General features: G+C 48.5%; 2 protein-coding genes across 2 annotated transcripts in view; both read right to left on the bottom strand.

Annotated features, from left to right (window-relative positions):
* The window catches only part of Ankrd33b (ankyrin repeat domain 33B), a 78,734-nt gene extending 58,943 nt beyond the window's left edge, over nucleotides 1–19,791 (bottom strand). The window contains exon 1 of the mRNA XM_021183180.3: nucleotides 18,960–19,791. Within this exon, the coding sequence (XP_021038839.1) occupies nucleotides 18,960–19,313 (354 nt within the window). The 5' untranslated portion in view covers nucleotides 19,314–19,791. The remainder of the gene's footprint in view (nucleotides 1–18,959) is intronic.
* Nucleotides 1,004–1,924, bottom strand: LOC110310332 (ubiquitin-conjugating enzyme E2 variant 2). Its single transcript, XM_085832026.1, has one exon. The coding sequence runs from the start codon at nucleotides 1,886–1,888 to the stop codon at nucleotides 1,451–1,453; it is 438 nt and encodes a 145-aa protein (XP_085688152.1). The 5' UTR covers nucleotides 1,889–1,924; the 3' UTR covers nucleotides 1,004–1,450.
* Nucleotides 19,792–20,086: the final 295 nt, after the last annotated feature.

Below are 20,086 nucleotides of genomic sequence, written 5' to 3'. Positions count from 1 at the left end.
CGGCAGCAGAGGAGCATGGGATAGGTGGGAAGTTCTCGTATCCTGTACTTTTAAGGGGAGGGAGAAAGGACTACTACAGGCAAAAAGTAGGGTAATTTTGAATGAAGCTCAGGTGCGGGTCATGACAGGGACCCCGATTGGTCCTTCAGGAGTCATGACCTAAAAAACCTGTACCACAGGCTGGAGAGATGGCTCAGTGGTTAAAACTACTAACTTCTCTTCTAGAGGTCCTGAGTTCAACTCCCAGCAACCACATGGTGGCTCACAACCATCTGTAATGGGATCCGATGCCCTTTTCTGGTGTGTCTGAAGACAGCTACAGTGTACTCATATACATAAAATAAAGAAATACATTTAAAGAACGTGTACCATGCTAGAAGGTCTTTCAAGTCATTAAAATCAGAAGCATTTTCTTGCAGTGAAGACATCACATAACTCACCCACCCCACCCCCATGCATCTGAGCAAGAAAAAGTGTTTCCCAGCTCCATAGAGAAGCACACACTGCTAGTGAGTTAAAAGCAAGCCACCACGGGAATACTGTCCTGGTATGTGTAAATGCATGGGGAAAGCACACATTTGCACTGTGAAGTGAAGTGTCAGGAACTATGAGTAATGTCCTGGGGATGTAAATGTACCGGGAAAGGCCCATATTTACCCAGAACAGATCGACATTTGAATCTGGCTCTGACTACAGGATATGGGTAGCAACTTTCTTTTTTTTTTTTTTTAAAGACACATTCCATATTTTATTTACATTTTAAGACTAACTTTCATCTCAAAATCACATATCCATACACCTATTTCCTTTTTGTTGACTTCACTTAAAACATCTAAGCATGTTTTACTAAACAAAGACTGTAAACAAATTATTATGTCTGTTACATGTAACAAACGGGAACAGCTTTTAACAGAAATTCAAAACCCCAACATCTTTTATTATAAATACAAGTATCAAAACAATCCTGAACCTATGTTTGATACTAATAGTAGTCAGCACCCACACCGCTTCAAGAATTAACACAACTGTTGACTAGTCATTGTATCTGCTACTTTAAACAATTCCAACTGCAGCTCTAAATATGATAAAGCATGCCATTTCTGTTCTTCCTTCTTGAGACTTTACTTTCCAGAAAAACAAATGTTTCCATGGCCATCTGACACTCTTTTGTCATGCTTTTGTCTTGAAAACCTGAATTCCATTTTGAGTACTTCAGGTTCATGTTTAAATGACAGTGCTTTAAGAGAAAGAAAAATTGTGCTGTCTCTTGTTACCTGAAAACATAATAGGTGTACATATATTAAATATATTCTTACAACTGTCCAGGTCATGTTTACCAGCTGCAATTCTTTTTACTTAATGTGTGGGTATTTTGCATGGTGACATTTAATCAAGACATTAACATGAGTAGAAGGTTGCTGATTTAAGACAAGTTTGAGATCCACTAAAGTTAGTTGTTGTACGTCTGTCCTTCTGGAGGCTGTGGAAGCTTCATATTTTCTTTGGACATCATAAGACGTCTTAACTCTTGAAGTATGACTTTAATGCTATAGGAATTTTGCCATTTTGCTAATACTGGTATGCTCCGTGCATCCACCATTCCACTGGAATTATTGATCCCATTCATATTAATTTTTGTTACAAATCTAACTGATGGAGGAGCTTCTGGGTATTTAGATCCACATTCTACTTTCAGGCTATATATTCTGTTTTCATAGTTTGTCCTTGGTGGCCCAATAATCATGCCTGTCCACCTTGTAAGTGTCATGTCTTCATCATCTTCAAGGCCCCAGCTAACAGTACCATCACCTACTCCTTTTTGTCCTTCTTCAAGTTCTTCCAACAAGCGAAAATTACGAGGAACTTTAACTCCTGTGGAGACCGCCATCTTCTCCTGCTACCAGACCGGATAGCAACTTTCTAAATTATGCATTACGGTGCCTCACAGCAAAACTTGGTCAGCACCAAAAGACTGAGGAGAGCAAAATATCATCTTATGGAGTGTTTGGGACATTAAGAGAACACACACACACACGATCAGGCACAGAGATCGAAACCCGAGGCACACTGTACTCTAACAATGCATCAAATCTAAACAGCGGTTTCTAAGCACGTAGGGGTCACTGGCTGTGGCACCAATGCCGCCCTCTTCCTTACCTCCCACATGCAGCCATGTTATTCCGAGCTGTCACCCTACAGCAAAAAAGCAGCAGCAACTAGCAATAAACATAGATGACAGAAATATCAAGAGCCACGTTAACATAAAACCCAAGGTCTTCACAGGGACTGGCCAGGCAGAAGACTGGTGCCCTTTCTGCTCAAGCAAGGATGGAGGAGCAGGGCAGGGGCTACACACTGAGGCTGTGGCTCTGTTTTCTGCTTCATGAGCCCCAATGGTCACCTACCACATGGTTACTCATCACAGGCCATAGCTCAGAGTCTCTTTGAGAGGATCCAGGGATTAGTCATCAGGCATGCCTGCTGCACTCAGCAGCCAGGTGGGCCTTGGGCAGCAGGCTGTGGGACTTAAGAGGTCACGGCGCCCGTGAAGGGCTTGCTTCCACATGTTTCCTTTCACCAGGATAAGAGAAACTTCCTCATTCACACACACACACACACACACACACACAGTCGTACCCTGAACCCTCCATACGTCCCACAGCAGCAGTGGTTACATAGGTTGACATTGTCACTTCTCAGCAGCCAGAGCTTAAAAGCCATGGCGAATGCCTAGTCGGTCCCTCCTGCCTCTGTTCCTGAGCACTGCCCTCTCTGCTCTGCCCCAGCCAGCGCCTCTGGCTTCCTTCCTCATCACTTTAGCACAGTCCAACCCTCCTGCCAGTTCCTCCTGCCTACATGTTCTTTTCCTTAGACTTGCAAACAGCTCTGGGAGGTTCTTCGATTCCAGTCTTTAATCGAGGGTTTCTTCCTCAGCAAAGAGAGAAAGAAGTTCTGACAGGAACCAAATATTGCACGACCCACCACGGCCTGCTTCTCCTTCCACTGAGCACTCACCGCCCATCCCCAGGACAAGATTCTCACACTTAGGCATCTCTGCAGTCACCCCTCTCCCAACAGCACCCCGACCTCCTATTCCTGCTCAGCATCCTACTGCCAGAAAAATAAGTAAATACATTAAGCCCAAAAAGCAACTTTATGAAGACTCTAGCATGTTTGCGTGTTCCCTTTTTGTCTTGGAATACTGCTAGTTACTAAAAATCCCTATGACAAAGTCAAAAATGAATGCGTGCCAGGAAGGTGGTACATGCCTGTCCCCAACACTCGAAAATAAGGAAGAGAAATGACAACTAGAAAGGTGGTTTGGGGTTATATGGTGAGTGTCTGTCTGTCTGTGTCTCTCTGTCTCTCTCTGTCTCTCTCTCTCTCTGTTTCTCTCTCCTTCTCCCTCTCCCTCTCACACACACACATATATACACACTCATACACTGACACATCCACACACACTTACACATACACACACACACATACACACACTCACACACACATACAGTGACATTGCAGCTTTCTTGGTAGACACAGATAGCACAGTCTCAGTAGAACGAAGCAGGCCGTCTCTGGCTTCTGGCTATTGTGTCCTCACTGAGCACATGCTGGCTGCCTCCACCTGTCCTCGGTGTCCCTCACTGCAAGCACTGGATAATGGAGGGTGAGGAGGATAGACATTCAGAGGAACTTATAGAATTAGGAGTAGAGGTTTTGACCTGACAGGGCTAAGCACCTCAATTCAGAGTTTTGCAAATTCATTTATTCTATTACAATCCCTAGAGGAAAACATAATACAGCATTAATATTCAAACAATAAAGACTCCAAATAAAAAATAGCTCTGTGCCAGATGCCGTAGTGAAAATCTTTCATCTCAGAACTTAGGAGGCAGAGGAAGGCAGATCTCTATGAATTTGAGGGCAGCCTGGTGTTACATAGAGTTCTGAGTCATCCAGAACTGGGTCATCTGGGTTACATAGTGAGACCCTGTTTTGTTTTTTGGCGGGTTTTTTTGTTTGTTTGTTTGTTTGTTTTGTTGTTAAAAGGAAAAGAAGAAAAGGCAGTCATGTTTGGAGGACCAGGAGCCCAGATGACAGGAGGCTGGAACAGGAGTGTCCGAAGGACCCAGTAGGCAGTTTTCTTCAAAGGTATTGACATTCTTCAACTTTCAAAAGAGTGGCTTCTCGGGCCACCCTGGGCTACACACAACCACAGATCAAGAAAGCAGAGCGCACCAAGGAGAACATCATAGAAAGAATGACTATGTAACTAAGGACCATTTGACCAGACTGCTGCTAAGGACGAGGCAGAAGAGAGCGAACAACTCCTGCCCAGACAGAGCTTCGCTGCTATCTGCCCTGGCTTAGGGGCTTTGACCCCAGGGTAACTGTGTCTCTATCCAACACATGACAGGGTCCAGACAGTGTCCAGACTGGTTTGTCACCACTGGGGACAGAGTTTATTGTATCATCTAATAGAGGAACTACAGGATACTACTAAACATTCTACCATGCAGAAGACAGTCTTCACACAAAAGTTGTGGGGCCAAACACACCAGGGGTACCAAGCTCGGGAAATCTTACTCTATTTAAACAATGACAGCTCGTGACTTACAATGATGTGTCTCAGATTTCTGAAGTCATCGTTATATTGAAGTAATTTATGTGCAAAACAACGTGCTCTGTGTTTTGAGTTTGTCTTTTCCCAGGCTAGTAGCATCTTCCTGCTTAATGTTGCGGGGCAGGGCAGCAGCTGCAACAGCAGCCTTGAAGGAAGAGGCTCCAAAGACAGACTGGTTAGCAAGGGTTGTACTTGTGGAAGCAAATCCAGATGTGGAGGATGGTAAGATCAAAGCTCAGAGAGAGAGAGTGTATGTAAGTGAAGGCCCATCAAACAATGGGAGCCCAGATGCTGGAATCACTTTGAGGGACATAAGGAATGATGGGCTATCTTCAGGGATACATCCAGGAGCAGGGGCATGAGAGGGGTTGGATGCAAATTTGCTCTTTAGTGCAAACCCCACCAGGCATGGTGGTATATGTCTGTAATCCCAGCATACGGGAAGCTGAAACGGAAAGATCATCAGTTTGGGATTAACCTGGACTACACGGTGAAGGTCAGTCTCTAACAAAGAAAGAAAGGGGAAAGGGGAAGGGTGGAGGAGAGGGTTGAGGGGGAGGAAAAGAAAGCAGAAAGGCTGTCAGAGCACAGCATTGACACAGGCGTCCTGGTAAGTTCAGGCCTGTGGCTGTACAGGCCACACCCAACAACATGGGCAGCAGGAGAAGCTGGGAGAAAACCCACAGGAGGAATCTATCCTGCTGATCTGTCGGTGCGACTCTCAGGGCGGCAGCTGGGCTGAGCCAGCAGCTTCCAGAGACAGGGAGGCTCGGCCAGCAGAGCCTACTGCTAAGGCAGAATCAGTGTGGGTTCTCCAGAGACATGGAACCAATAGGAGGCTCAGACATGGAGAGATTTATTTTAAGGAACTGGCTCGCATGTTGGTGAAACCTGCCAAGTCTAAAATCCACAGGGCAGCCCAAAAGGCTGAAGATAGGCAGAGGTTCACACTGGGATGCCACTGGGTTTCTGTTTGTCCGTTTACTCTCTGTTGTACGATGCTGGGGGTGGTATGTGTGCACGTCTCTGTAGACGCGTGAGGGTGTGTATAAGAGTGTGCGTGTGCGTACATGCAGGCGGAGGTCAGAGGTTGATATAAGGGGTCCTTCTCTCAATGAACATGAGCTCACTGATTTCGGCAGGGCGGCTGGCCAGCTCAGGTCAGGGAGTTGCCAAGGTTACTGACACATACCTGCCATACCACAGGTGCTGGGTCCTCAAGTCACTTGACTCACTGAGACTTTGGTCTATGTTTGAGACAGGGTCTCGCCCTACCGCAAGCTGACCCACAGCTCAGTATGAACGTGCCACCATTGTGTGTCCTTAGGGAACCGTCTTAAAGAATCTACTTACTTTCCTGGACACCTCCAGAGCTGGAAGCCCTGACCCCCCGCCCCCATTCCCACAACTCTATCCCAGGCTCTCTACCTCTCAAAAGACAACCCCTGCCCTATAAGACAGCTCTGCTCTGTGTCCCCCACCCCCACCCCCACCAGCTGTATGGTGGTGTTCATATCATGAGCACCGTGTAGAGCTGGAAGGTAGCTCAGTGGGCAAAGTGTAAGCTATGCACACATTAGAACCCGAGTCTGGATGCCCACACTCAGGTAAAAGTCAGGAGCCGTGTGTGTACATCTGTAACTTTGGCGCTGAGAGGTGAAGGGGCTCACTGGCTAAGCCGGTCTAGCTGAAATGGGAGCTTCTACTTCAGTGAGAGACCCTGCCTCAAAACCTAAGGTAGAGAGTGGTGAAGGATAGCCTCCTAACAACAACCTCTAGTCTCCACATGCACCTACACAATAAGTGTTCACTCACACACACACACACATGCACACACAAACACACAATTACCAGTGTAAGTGGACCGCCCTGTCCAGCTAGTGCCCTGTAAGTGACCTCCTCCCTACCATCACAATCAATATGGTCTAGCCCAGGCTACCATTGAGGAGGACACACCGATGACACACCATAGTAGAGTCCATCCTTTCCTTGTTCCACCATGCCCACAGATGGCCTTAGGAACTTCGGGAAACATGTCCCTGGCCTGCCCAGATATTTGTACTCCAGAGAAAAGAAGGCCACAACCATTCAGTAAGCTGGTTTCAGTTATTAACTGGATGAGTGAGCCGACTTTTCCGTACCTGGAACTCACTTCCTAGAAACCCACCCATGTTCTCACACCAAAGGGGGGATGGGGGAGGGGGGGACTAGTACCAGCAGCCAAAAGAGGGAGATTTTTAGTGGATGAGTGGATGACTATAGTCCCATGAATTGTCAAATAGCAACACTGAAGGTTTAGACGGAAGCAGCAGAGTGGGAGGGTGGGGTCCTCTCCAACCAGCACTATGCCCACACTGAAGCTAAAGGAAACTTCTGGAATACACCTTGGCTGATTGGTGACCCCAACATCAGGCCCAGGACGGGCCAGCACCACTGCCCCCAATGCAGGCATCTTTGCTCTGACTTGTAGTCAAGAAAGGTGAAGAAAGGCTGTGGCAGTCACTGACAGGACAGCTGCAGTCCCTCCAGGTTCCTCTGCCTCTGCTCCACTTTCCACAGCAGCACCTCAGTCCCCACTTGCTCAGACTCGAGGTGCGCCCAGATATGTGCTGCAGCTGCCTCCTCATCTCCCTGCAGCTGGCCTTACTAACCGGATGAGAGTCCTTGACTTGCATGTAAAATAAAGGGTGACCTTGAATTCCAGATTCCTGCTTCTCCCATCTCTCCCTCCGAAGTGCTGGGACTAAAACACGTTCCACCACACCCACAACACGTGCCACCACACCCCACTTTTCCAACCCTTTTCTTTTTCCTTTCTTGTTCTATTTTATTTTTGAGACAAGATCTCACACTGTAGCCTTCAGGTTCCCAGCAGGCAATCCTCCTGCCTCAGCCTCTTGAATGCCGGGGATTACAGGTGTAAACTGCCACACCCAGTTCCATTTCCTTAATCACAGCTTTTTCTGCTTCAAACCTTTGCTTCAACCCTTGGCGCCAAAGTTTCCTGAGGTTAAAATGCAGTTAAAATGCATCGCACTAAGAAATGACCTCTCTATAAGTCACAGAAAACAATAGCGGCCGAAAGAGCGGCTGCCACTGGACAAATGCTTCCTATTTAAGGATCTTATGTATTCCCCTGGGCAGCCCAGGAGGGTAGTACTAAACTCAAGGGCCTTTCCATTTCAGACCTACAGGAAGCAAGATCAAAAGATCAGGCACTCAGTGGGTAAAGGCGCTTGCTGCCAAGCCTGGCAGCCTGTTCCAACTCTGGACCTCGCAAACTGGAGAGAATTGACTTCTGCATGCTGCGCCCTGGTACCCATGTGCCCCACACATACAAGAAAAACAAATAAATAAGTAATAATAAATAAATAAGAAAAAGAAAGAAAGAAACCAACAGCTTAAGAAAGAAACTGCAAACACTGGAGTCGTTAGAACTGGTTAGAAGACAGCTAAGGGCTAGTGGGGTGGAGGACACCCAGGAAACAAGATCCAGGAAACAGAGCCCCTGCCTCAGATCCCCTTCCTACATGCCCACTAGCTCTGACCATGCTTCCATTTCCAAAACGAAACCTAATTGTGGCAGCAAGCCCAAAAATAAATGCATGCCTTCTTCACCTTTAAAAAAAAAAAATGGTAAATGGCTTGAACAGCTAAACCACCCATATTATTGAGTTGCCTGACCAGATCATTCAATAGAGACTGGCATCTGTGCTTTATTTTAATTCCTATGAAATAACAAGCACCATTGTAGCTGCTGGGCTGGGAAGCCTGTGTGTACCTGATCTGCTACAAAAATCTTCAGTTATTCTACTACAGTAGAAATGCCAAGGAAAGAGGAGGAACTAAGAGTCCTATTTACTAAACTAACATCACAACTGTCTTTGAGCATCTCCTCCCGCAAGCAGCCAGAAGGAAGATCTGGGAAGGGGTACGGGAAAGACACATTGGAAAGATGGAAGATTTGGGCTCAACTGTGGCTTCACTCCTGCTCCAACCTGACACAGCACCCAGCAAAGACCACAGTGACTGGGGCTGGCGAGGATGGCAAGAAGGTGGCATCCAGAGGTAGAGGGTACCTGTATCAGCAGCATCTGCTGTCCCAGCATCCAGCAATAGGAGCTAGAGTGGCCCTCAGCACCCAGGACACGGCTTCGTGGATCAGCAGCCTCGGGAGACCTGAAACCCTGCACTTAGGAAGGCTCCTGTCACCCACACTCTTTTATAACTCACTCTCGGGTTTGGCTGTCACAGTGCTGAACCAGGTTCATTCCAACCATATCACCAAAGGTAAATTTCAAGCAGAAAGTGGGGGAGGGTGACATCACAGGGGAGCCCCATTAGCCACTTGAAATAGTTAACTAGACCACAGGAAGTTGCACTCTGAGGACTGCAACATTTGTCCTTGACAGCCACTCCCCAGAAAATGAAGTAACAGTAATACCCGGAAACTCGACATTGCTTCAAATCACAGACGCATTCTGATGTCACCTGACATGCAAGTGTGTGTGTGTGCATGTGTGTATGCATGCATGTGCGGTGTGCAAGTGTATGTGTGTGTATATATATGTGTGTGTGTGTGTGTGTGTGTGTGTGTGTGTGTGTTAAGGTATGTGTTAAGGTGTGTCCATACATATGTGTACTGGAGTCTGTGCATGAATGTATGTGAGATGGCATGTCCATACATGTATGTAAGGGTGTGTGCTTGCACTGTGGGAGAATGTGCTGTGCATATATGTACATAAGGGTTGTGCTTACATGTATGTGAAGGGTGTGTACACACATGCGTGAAAGGGTGCATGCATGTGTGTGAGAGTATTACATACATATGTGAGTGTGTAACATGCATGTAACATACATGCCTGCCTGTATTTAGTTTCATGTACATTTAACCCACGTATGTCTTCCCACCGCTACTATAAAAGCAAGGAGCAGAATTGCTCTATCCCCAGGGCTCCTACATTATCTTTCAGTAGCAGCTCTTTGTTCTCCAGGCCTGAGTCCTCTTCTGTCCCTAATGGCACATTATTACAGAGTGTTAGCATCTTGAATGGGCTCTTTTCAGTCAGTGTAACATCTCTGTCTTCCTCCCGACTCCCAGAACTGGATACTGAACCCAGGACTCCACTCATGCGGCATGAGCTCCCACTGCTGAGCTGTATTCATCCTTCCTTCCTTCCTTCCTTTCTTCCTTTCTTGTTTTTGTTTTTGTTTTTCGAGACAGGGTTTCTCTGTGTATCCCTGGCTGTCCTGGAACTCACTCTGTCGACCAGACTGGCCTCGAACTCAGAAATCTGCCTGCCTCTGTCTCCCAAGTGCTGGGATTAAAGGCGTATGCCACCACGCCCGGCGTTATATCCTCCTTTTTATTTCTTACTTTGAGTTAGAGTCCCTTGCTAAGTTGCCCAGCCTGGCTTTGAACTTTTACTCCTCCTGTCTTAGCTTTCTCAGTAACTGAGATTACAGGCTTGCACTATGAAGCCCAACTTCTTTATTCTAACCAACTTCATGGAAGGACATTTCCCTAGCATGTGTGAGGCCCTAGGCTCCGTCTTCAGCATCACTAACTAAACAAACACAACAAATGCATATTGTTGGAGAATGTGGTACTAAAATTTTAACACCCTTAAATTCCCACTTCCCACAAGCATAAGGAGATGAACCTCTCCATCCATCTCGCCATCCACACACCCATCTATGCCTCTCTCAGCTGAGACATCCCAGGACAGGTATAGTCTCCAATTGCCAGCTGAGGATGGATAGAAATCCTGACTTCCTGCCCCTCCAGTGCCTGCTTTGGGCATGAGCTTATCTGGCTCTGGCACGAATATGTCTTTGGAAGCCTGTGTGTTGATTTTGTTCTTACTTAGAAATTACTCTAAAATCCCACCACTCCAATCCAATTTCCCACAAATCCAAATGTCTGATGGGACTCCACATCTACCCCATTTCCTTTTCTCCGTCTTAATAGAAATAAGTCTATTTCACTTTCAACTGTCCTTTAAATTAAAAAACACCATTTAAAAACTTTTGTTTAAGATTCTTATGTACAGCCGGGCGGTGGTGGCACACGCCTTTAATCCCAGCACTTGGGAGGCAGAGACAGGTGGATTTCTGAATTGAAGGCCAGCCTGGTCTACAGAGTGAGTTCCAGGACAGCCAAGGTTATACAGAGAAACCCTGTCTCGAAAAACCAAAAAAAAAAAGAAAGAAAGAAAGAAAGAAAGAAAGAAAGAAAGAAAGAAAGAAAGATTCTTACGTACATACATAATGACATCAAAGATTCTTACTATTCATTTTAAAAGAATTTATTATTTGTGTGTATGTTTGTATGTGTGATATGTGTGGGTACCCATGGAGGCCAGAAGAGGGCATTGAATCCTTTGAAGCCAGAGTCATAGCATTTGTGATCTATGTGACATGGGTCCTGAGGAAGGGTAAGAGGTGCCCCTGACCTCAAGCCATCTCTCCAGCCCCAAACTCTTAGTCTTACCTCATCTAACTACAAGCTCCTGAGAGCTACAAGGAGGCTGAAGACATATTCACCATCCATCCACCTCACCCCATGTCACCCAGCTCTCTGTGGCTTCTACCCAACACACTCCCTGCCCAGATCTTCCTCTTAGTATCTCTAAGCAGCCAGTTAGGTATCAGCAGACTTGATAGTCACTGGCTAAGGTCCCCTCCCTCATAATCAATACCTTGTAAAACCAAGCACAGGAGCAAGACTCAATGACCAGTCAGAAGAATGGGACCTGAATCCTATCTGTGGCCCAGGGAGGAGACATGGCATTCTGGACTTCCTGGAAGGTTACCAATTGATGGTATCTAGCCCTGGTTCCAGGAATCCTGACTCCTCCAAGATGGCTATCTAACAGACTTTACATACCATTGCTCCCTCCAGTAAGAGTCAATCCAAGAGTGCCTGTCAATCATCCGGTCAGAAAATGACCATTGGGAAGGTTATTCTGGAGACCTTTGAAACGGCATAAGACCTACCTGAAATATAAGTTGTAGAATGGCCTCTCTAGCCACTCTTCATGCTCATCCATCTAGAGTGCACTACACAGCAGTCTCTCAGGCCAATGTCCACGCTCACCTATTGAGAGTGTTCTGCTCTGCAATGGTCTCTCTGGCCACTGGGCAACCTCACCCACTAGGAATGGCACGATTTACTCAGTAATAAACTCTACTTATTCTCTACACCACACTCTGTGTGTCTCGTCTGAACTCTTTCCACCGAGATCAGGAGGCTAAGGAAAGGGTTAGAATGTTATGGTAACATGGTGATCGTGTGTGTGTGTGTGTGTGTGTGTGTGTGTGTGAGTGCATGTGTGCACTCACACACACACCTGACCACCTACATGAATTACTTCTCAAACTTCATGAAAGAAACACACTGCCTTCACTCAATTCAACAACTTCTGCTTTCTTATTGTCTTTAGTAAAATAAATAAATACCGTTGTTTTAAATAAGGGATTGTTTTTGACCTCTGTAAGCCCCATGGCTATGATGTAGAACTGCTGCCCCAATAAGCTGAAACACTGGTCCAGAAGAAGTCAAACAGGAGGGCTAAGAACAATCCAAAGCAAAACAACTAAGGCCTCAGCAAGCCCATTATACTACCGTTATAGTAATAAAAAACAGCATGGTATTAGCACAAAAAAAGGCATGTAGATAGAAGACCCATATTTAATTCTACATAACTGTAACCAACTGATACCTTACAAAGATGCATGCTGAAAAGAAGACAAGAGCCTCAATAAATGGCGTCAGAAAACTGGATGTTTATATGTAGCAGAAAGAAACCAGACCCTTAGCTCTCAATGCACAAAAATCAACTTCAAATGAATCAAAACCCTCCACATAAAACCTGAAACTGCTTGAAGAGACAGCACACAGTGTATGGTAGAGCACAGGTAAGGATTTCTAAGTACGACTCCAATTACTCAGGAAATGAGGCCAACAATGGAAAACGGGACCACATGAAACTCAAAGGCTTCTGTAGAACAAAAGAAACAGTCAGTCAAGCGGAAAAGCAGCCTACAGAATGAGAGAAGACCTTTGCCAGCCATACATCCAACAGAGGGTTAACACCTAGCATCTCATGTGCTGGTATACAGGTGATCCGGCGCTTGTATGTGGAAATCAGAGGGCAGCCCAGATCATGAGTCCCGGGCACGTGCTTCTGTCCTCTGGGCCTTTTTATCGGCTCTTTGAGCCCCTTTTTGTACCAGCTATAAAATGAAAATATCTTATTATAAAATGAACATTAAAGGTTCCCTTGATGTGTTGAAGGCTTGGTCGTAGCTTGTATCATCGCCAAGATGTGATAAAACCTTCTGGAGGTAGAGCCTACTAGGAGGTATAATAAATATTACCTCAGTCCTTTTCTCTCTTGGCTTACTGACTGCTATGAAGTGAGGAACCTCCCATCTTAAGCTCCCTAAACACTGTGCTGTACAGCCACAGGCCCAAAACAACAGGCCTGAGTGACTGCGGACTGAAACCTTTGAGATCATGAGCCAGGATAAACCTTTCACTGGTGCACACACCGCAGCATGCACACAGGAAGGATCAGAGGACAAGGTTCCCCAGTGAATTCTCTCCTCCCAGCCTGATCTCGCTTCCTGGATTAAACTTAGGTTGTTAGCCTTGTGTAGCAAATGCCTTTACCTGCCGAGCTAGCTTGTTGGGTCCCCTTGCCTGGTTCTGAAACAACCACTCCCTCCCTCACCATAGCCTCCTGGGAGCTGGATTCTGATCCAAAGACTGTTTCAGTGGCCTATAAGTCAGTCCCGGGCATCTTGCTGACGTAGGGGCTGATTGCACAACATTAAAACAACAGAGAGCAGCCCCAGCCAGCTCAACCCCAATGGTCAAGGATGGTCACCCTCAGACCATGACCTCTGTAGACTGCAAACACTTTCCCATGAACTCAAACAGATAGATACACACATACACACATACACAATATCACACATATCACACATATCACACATACACACATATCACTGCTCAATAGCTACACATACAAGGTTATGTATATATCATTCTCCTAGACTCACTCATCTTCCCTCTGGTAGACTGACATAACAAGAAGAGGTTTTGTTCCCCCCCCCCCCCCCTTTATCCTCCGCTTCACAGCTCCTCCACTGAGAAGAAAGTCTATTTTCACCATATGAACCTGGGCTTGACCTGTGATTTGCTTCAGCAGAAGTGGAATTAAACCTGGGCCAAAATGGCCCTCCTGGAACCTGCATGTGCCACGGAAAGCCAGCAGGAACAGCTTGCTGGAAGCTGAGCCATCGTAGGAGCAGAGAGGGGTCACCTGCAGAGGCATCCTGGTCTTACCATCAGCAGCTCACCAACTAGGTGCAGACAGATGAAAACTCTCGCCTTCAGAGGCTAGACTTGGACATCCTCAGCAGAGAGGTTACTGTTGAGGCCCTGGTGTTCCCTAGGTGTGAGTTACATGGTGCTCTGGCTTGCATAATGTCTTCAAAGGCCCATGGGTTAAAAGCCTGGTTCCTAAAGTGGTACTTCCTAAAGAGATGATCAAACCATTAGAAGGCAGGGCCCTGTCTGAGGTTCTTAGATCACCTGAGGTGTCTGTCCTCAAAGGAGACTATAAGACCATCTGCTTTGATGCAAGCAGTTTCCTGCACCCTGGGCTTGCAGCCACTGCCATCTGGCACCTAGAGGCCCAAAGGGATAGGCCTGTTCAGGCCAGGGTTGGAAGTTACACAAGTATGAACCCAAACAAATATCTTCTTATAAATAAATTATTACTTCTGGATAGTGGTAGCACACACATTTGAGCCCAGTATTTAGGAGGCAGAAGCAGGCAGATCTCTGTGAGGTTGAAGCCAGCCTGGTCTACAGAGCTAGTTCCAGGATAGCCAAGGCTGCCCAAAGAAACCCTATCTCAAAAACCAAATAAAAAAATAATAAATGTTACAGGTATTTTTACATACACAGGGCTGACTAACATACACAACACTACCAGTCACAGATAACTGATATCCTTACACCGAATACACAAGTGCCTCTCCACTGCTCTTAGCATGGACACACTCATGTCAGATAAGAGGAAGAGTGGGCGGCTTGACAAGCCCAGTGTTCCCAGACCCACTTGAGCAGACTTATTTCTAGTGCAGTCCTTGGAGTTCCTAGCACATTCTATTTGGTTCACCTTCTCTCCTTCCCCACACTGGAGGATGAAACTAAAACAGGCCTGGGGAGATGCCTCAGAGGATAAAGCATTTGCCACACAAGCATGAGGGCCTGGGTTTGAACCCCTAGGTCCCACATCAAGCCAGGTGCTGCACTGTGTGGGGGCCTGTATTCCAGTCCTATAGTCCCAGTGTTTCTACTGCAAGGTGGAAGGCAGACACAGGAAAACCTCTGAAAGCTTGTGGGTCACCCTAACATAGGCAGAAGCAAAATAAGAGACCCTGACTCAAAGGTGTACGGTGGGGACCTCCGACATCCACACAAGCACTGTGGTGAGAATACACACACAAACACACACACACACAAACACACACACACACACAAACACACATACACACACAAACACACACACACATCCTGATGGCAGGTTGGGGTAGGGGCAGAGGGAATGCAAGATTAAGGAGTGAGAAAACACATGAACTGAACACATTGTCCCAAATTGCAAAGTGAACCTCTCCCTGTGTACTCTGACCCTTGGCCAACACTGGAGGTTCAAGGCCAAGACACAAGAGTTCCCTGTGAATCAGCCTAACTCCATGCTCACAGAGGCCATACAAACGGAGGCATGGGAGGACAGTGGGCTGTGTATGAATTCCAACACTGTGATCTTACTTTGGGAAGACAAGGTCTCTACATTCATAAATCCTTCATTTAATAAATAGGCAACAGATGCCTCAGTTGTATTTCAAGGTAAAGTGTTCACACCCGAGTATCTGTGAAACTGAGCTGTAAGCCTTTCGTGGGGGGAGGCACCCCACGCTGGTGGGGGCTGGCTGTGAACAGGGACTTTGGAAAACATCCTGGGATTTCAGCACACAGAGGCTTTCAGCTTGACCAGCTGTCCGACATGCAAACTGACTACCGTTCCACGACAAATTTAGGTGCCACAAATGTGTCTTCCGTTTCGCTGTCAACTAAGGGAGAGCCACCAGGACTGAAGGAGTAAGCCTGACATCCTGACGTGCAAAGAAAAGAGTTAGGGAAAGACTCCCTGGAGGGACCATCCTTTAAGGAGAGGAGCCAGACCACCTGCACCTAAAAACACGGGGAGAGCCTATGTTCGGAGTTACAGGAAAATGATGTAACAAATACTTAAACGTTGCACAGTAAATCCTGAGATCCTTCCAGAACAATGTTTCAGAAGAAAAGATGCTCAGCCAGCCACATCCTCTAGTTCCCATGTGTGGTCCCTCAGCTATCTGTGGCTCAGGCTGGACTGCTTCCCTATTAAGAAGTGAGCTATTCAGCGCAGCACCAACATTCAAAAGCCTTTGGAGCTGGGATCCTCAACCTTCGCAAATGCTGCGACCCTTTAAGACACTTCCTCCTCATGGTATGGTGTTCCTCCACCCCCAACCGTAACATTATTTTATTGCTACTTCATAACTGCAATTTTGCTACTGCTATGAATTATAATAACAAATGTCTGATATGCAGGATATCTGATATGTGACCCCTGTAAAAGGGTGTTCGATACCTCCCCATTGGGATCATGACCCACAGGTTGAGAAACACTGCTTTAGAAGCTCCTGGAAAGCTGTCCCTGAGCAGAGCTACCCATCAGCAGTCACCTGCTGTTCGAGCAATCACACACTCCCCCCCCCCCCCCCCGCTATTATTCCACCAAAGCTCTGGGGCCTGCCTTAAGATTTTCTTTTCATTAAGACAAAGCAAGATCAACCTGGAGCACTGCTCCTGCCTCAGGACCTTTGGACTTTCGCCTCTCTGCCTAAAGGCTCTTCCTTGTGCTCTAAGGATACCTGCTTCTAAGTGAACACACTACTGACACTCTCAGCCCCACCCCCACCAAACCCACCCCACCCCCGCCCCAGACTCAACAGATGGACTACCCTTAGCCAGCTCTGGGCTTAGATGGGAGATGGTAGAAAGGCCTTCGAGAAAGTATCCTTAAAACAGAAACCTCCAGGTGGTGAAAAAGCCAGTCATGGAAGACAGTCATCGGAAGACATACTGAAGAACTACAGACTGGCACTGACCAACCGACACTCCTTTACTCTCAATTCCCAGCTAGAGACAGTGTCACCTGGCCTGAGTGGACCCCTCTAGCTTTAGCTCCCCAGGGCCCTCCTCTCCACTCCAGGTCACAATCAAACCATTCTGCACCTGCCACTATCCCTTGGTTCCCCACCTGCCTGACCAGAATGTCTTCTGCCACATACCACCTCACTCCCTAAGTCCCCGCAGGACACACAGAACACAGGCTTGGTCCTGGGACCCAGAGATAAAAAGCCCAGGCAGGACTCTTCCCTCAGGGGTCCCCAGGGACATCTGATGGGTGCAAAGAGGTAGAGACTCAAAGCAGTACAACAAAGGCCCTTCAGACTCTATCTTCAAAATCAAGGGAAGAGAAAAACAGCAAGAGAAAGCTTGGGTGCAAGATTAGACTATGATCTCTTCACAACAAATTAGAGAGAAATGAGGAGACAGACAGTAAGCGATGGTCATATGTATCGGACTTCTCCAGACTCTGGGGCAGGACTGTATTTCAGGCCCACAAACCACACAGCAGGGACTGTCGTTTCAGCTGAGCTCCACAGAAGACAAACAAGAGCAGAGGGAGGCTGCTACCTGTCCTCCAGAGCCTCGGGGCCTGGGAGGGGCTTCCCAGGGGTTCTGGAATTCTTTCTGTCACTCTCAAGCCTGCTGTGCACTGTGCACCGTTTAGCTCGTTCTCAATTTCCCTTGCTGTTTTCAAACTTGGTTGCTCAGTTAGGATTTTTTTTCCTCTCTCCGGAAAGTATAATAAAGCTGGACGACCAACAGCCACTCACAGGTGTACGCTTCCAAGCAGACAAGGCTTGCTCAGGAAAGGGAAGGTTTCTAACGCCAGCGCCTAACCCAGAAAAGTCGCTTACTTAAACTGAAAGTGGAGCAGAGCAATAGCCCCCTGAGCCTCTCCTCCCGCTGCATGCCAGCTGGAACAGCCACCACGGGCACCAAGGTAGTGCTGACCTCACCAGACCCGGCTCCCTGTCACATCACAAGCACAAACCATTCCTCCAAGTTCAATGCCAGGTTATCGAAAGCAGAAAGTGACACCCTGGCTTCACCCTTGCCTAAGCCTGACCCAGACTGCAGTCAGGCACAAAACATTGCGCATATACAGCCCCCAGGATAAGCCAAAGGCACGGGGTCACCAGGTCTCTATATTAAAGCACATATTTTCCGTCAGCCGTGACTCCCAAGCAGAAACGGGCGTCCCTAATTTGTTCAAGGCTGAGTCTGCAAAAAAACCACGGGGCCTCTGGGAACATGGAAATCAGGTGAGGTTGTTTGTCCGCCCAGCAGAGACTAATGGGGACACGGCCACAGCGGTCACTTTCCCAGTTACTAGTCAGTGGAAACAGCTCTCCAACTTTTTTTTTTTTTAAACTTTCTTACTATCTCTGAATCTTGGCGTAATAAATGGAGACTGCCTCCTTACTTCCCCGCGTGCCGACCCTGGAGTGTGCCCCTACTGAGCTGCGCAGCACCCGGCCTGCCTGAAGCGTGGCTGTGAGTGCTCATTGGCTTCGACCCGCAGCGGTGACCGCACATAAAGCTGGCTGGTCGCTGCGCGGGCCACTAGGAAATGCACGTAAAAAGCCAGGGCGGTTTAGGTAATGAAAGGAACTGTAGCTTCCAAATCCTAATTCGAGCACCAAAGTGTTAGGCAAAGACAGCGGGAGAGGCAGAGCGGACAAATGCGGATGGGGGTAGGAAAATGTCCCCTGAAAGTGAGTAGAGACCATTGCCTACTTAGTGCCTGGGGAAAGGTAACAGTCGGAGGAGCACTGAGTGGAAGGGACACCACACACACACACACACACACACACACACACACCTCAGATGTCACCACATTTCCAGCGCGGAGAATTCTTCCTCTGGGGAGAATTCGGGGATCCCGGGGCGGTAAAGGGTCCTGGATGAAGTAGGAAGCCGGGCTGGACCATCTCCTGCCCTCTTGGCAAATGGGGTCCCAATTGCCTCACAGGAAGGAAAGGGTGCTCTGAGCGGCAGTAGATCCAGGATTGGGGTGACACGGAAATGCCGGCAAGGGAGAAGAGCGGAGGGAACCCAAACCCTGTCGGGACTTACCCGGCCGTTGCGGTCAGTCTCCCGTACCTCCTCGGAACTCGGCCCACGCCGCACTAGCGCCCGCAGCAGCCCCACGTCGTTGGCGCAGGCGGCGCGCAGGAGGGTCGCCGCCTCAGGGACGCCCTCCGGGACGCTCTCCGCGCACACCGAGCCGTACTCTTCCTCGCCTCCCGGAGGGTAGAAGGAATCGTCCGATGCGATGCTGCGGGTGTCCGGCAGACTAGAGAAGTCTTCGTACTCCTCGTAGTCCGCTGGGTCTTCTCCTGTCTGTACGCTCCGGGGTGGCGTCGGCGACTGCGGGGACAAGCAGCGTGTCCCGCCGCCCTCCGGCCCGGGCCCAGCCAGCAGCACCATGCTGGAGGCCAAGGCGCGGGCCGGGGGCTGGGGCTCGAATTAGGGGACACGGAGACGGGGCGCGCCCCGAGGTCACCGACCCTTGCCCCCTGCGTTCGCAGAAGAGCAGGAGCCCCGCGCGCTCCAGACTGGCAGAAAGCAGCTCCAGGCGGCTGCGCTCCCGGTGCAAAGTCACTGGCGACTGGAGAAAAGCCCCTTGGGTGGGAGGAGCCGCGGGGGCTTTCCCTGCCCCGCCGGGCGGGGTGAAAGCGAAGCAGCGGGCGGGGCGCCTTCCAGGCTCGAGTCCCGGGAGCATCAGAGATCCTCTCCAAACCGCGCCACCACCACACAGCCGCTTTGTCCCGAGCAGGGAAAGGCTTGTTCTGGAGATCCTGAAGCTGTAACTCGAGAGGCTGAAAGCCAGCGTGAGGGACAGCAGGCGCCCCGCCCCGCCAAGGGCTGCTCCCTGGGGGCCTGGGCGGAGATGGGGTCCGGAGACGCCAAAGGCTAAGCAAGTTTCCAGCGTCGGAAAGTACCCGCACCTGGAGGCTCGCCCCTTTCCCACTCCCCACTGAGGACCGTAATCCGCCCCGGGGCCGGGGCCGAAGGAGGGGCAGCCGCAAGACCGTCACCTCTCGGGCAGTCCAAGTTCTGGCCAGTTGCAGTCCTGGGACTCCCTGGAAACTCTCTTGGAGAGTGGAAAAGCGTCCGCTCTGGGGCGGATGGTGGAGCTGTCCACTTAGGAGGAAATTCCATCTTGGGGAGAACCTGCCCTAGTGACGATCCTGATCGAA

The sequence above is a fragment of the Mus caroli genome, unplaced genomic scaffold, assembly GCF_978045245.1.
Source record: "Mus caroli unplaced genomic scaffold, Mus_caroli_1 scaffold_16, whole genome shotgun sequence".
NCBI lineage: Eukaryota > Metazoa > Chordata > Mammalia > Rodentia > Muridae > Mus > Mus caroli.
Note: the sequence above shows the minus strand (reverse complement) of the source record. Positions and strands in the feature narration are given on the sequence as shown.

Excerpts from the sequence above, each read along its gene's own strand:
- LOC110310332 (XM_085832026.1), bottom strand. The coding sequence starts at position 1,888 with ATGGCGGTCTCCACAGGAGTTAAAGTTCCTCGTAATTTTCGCTTGTTG.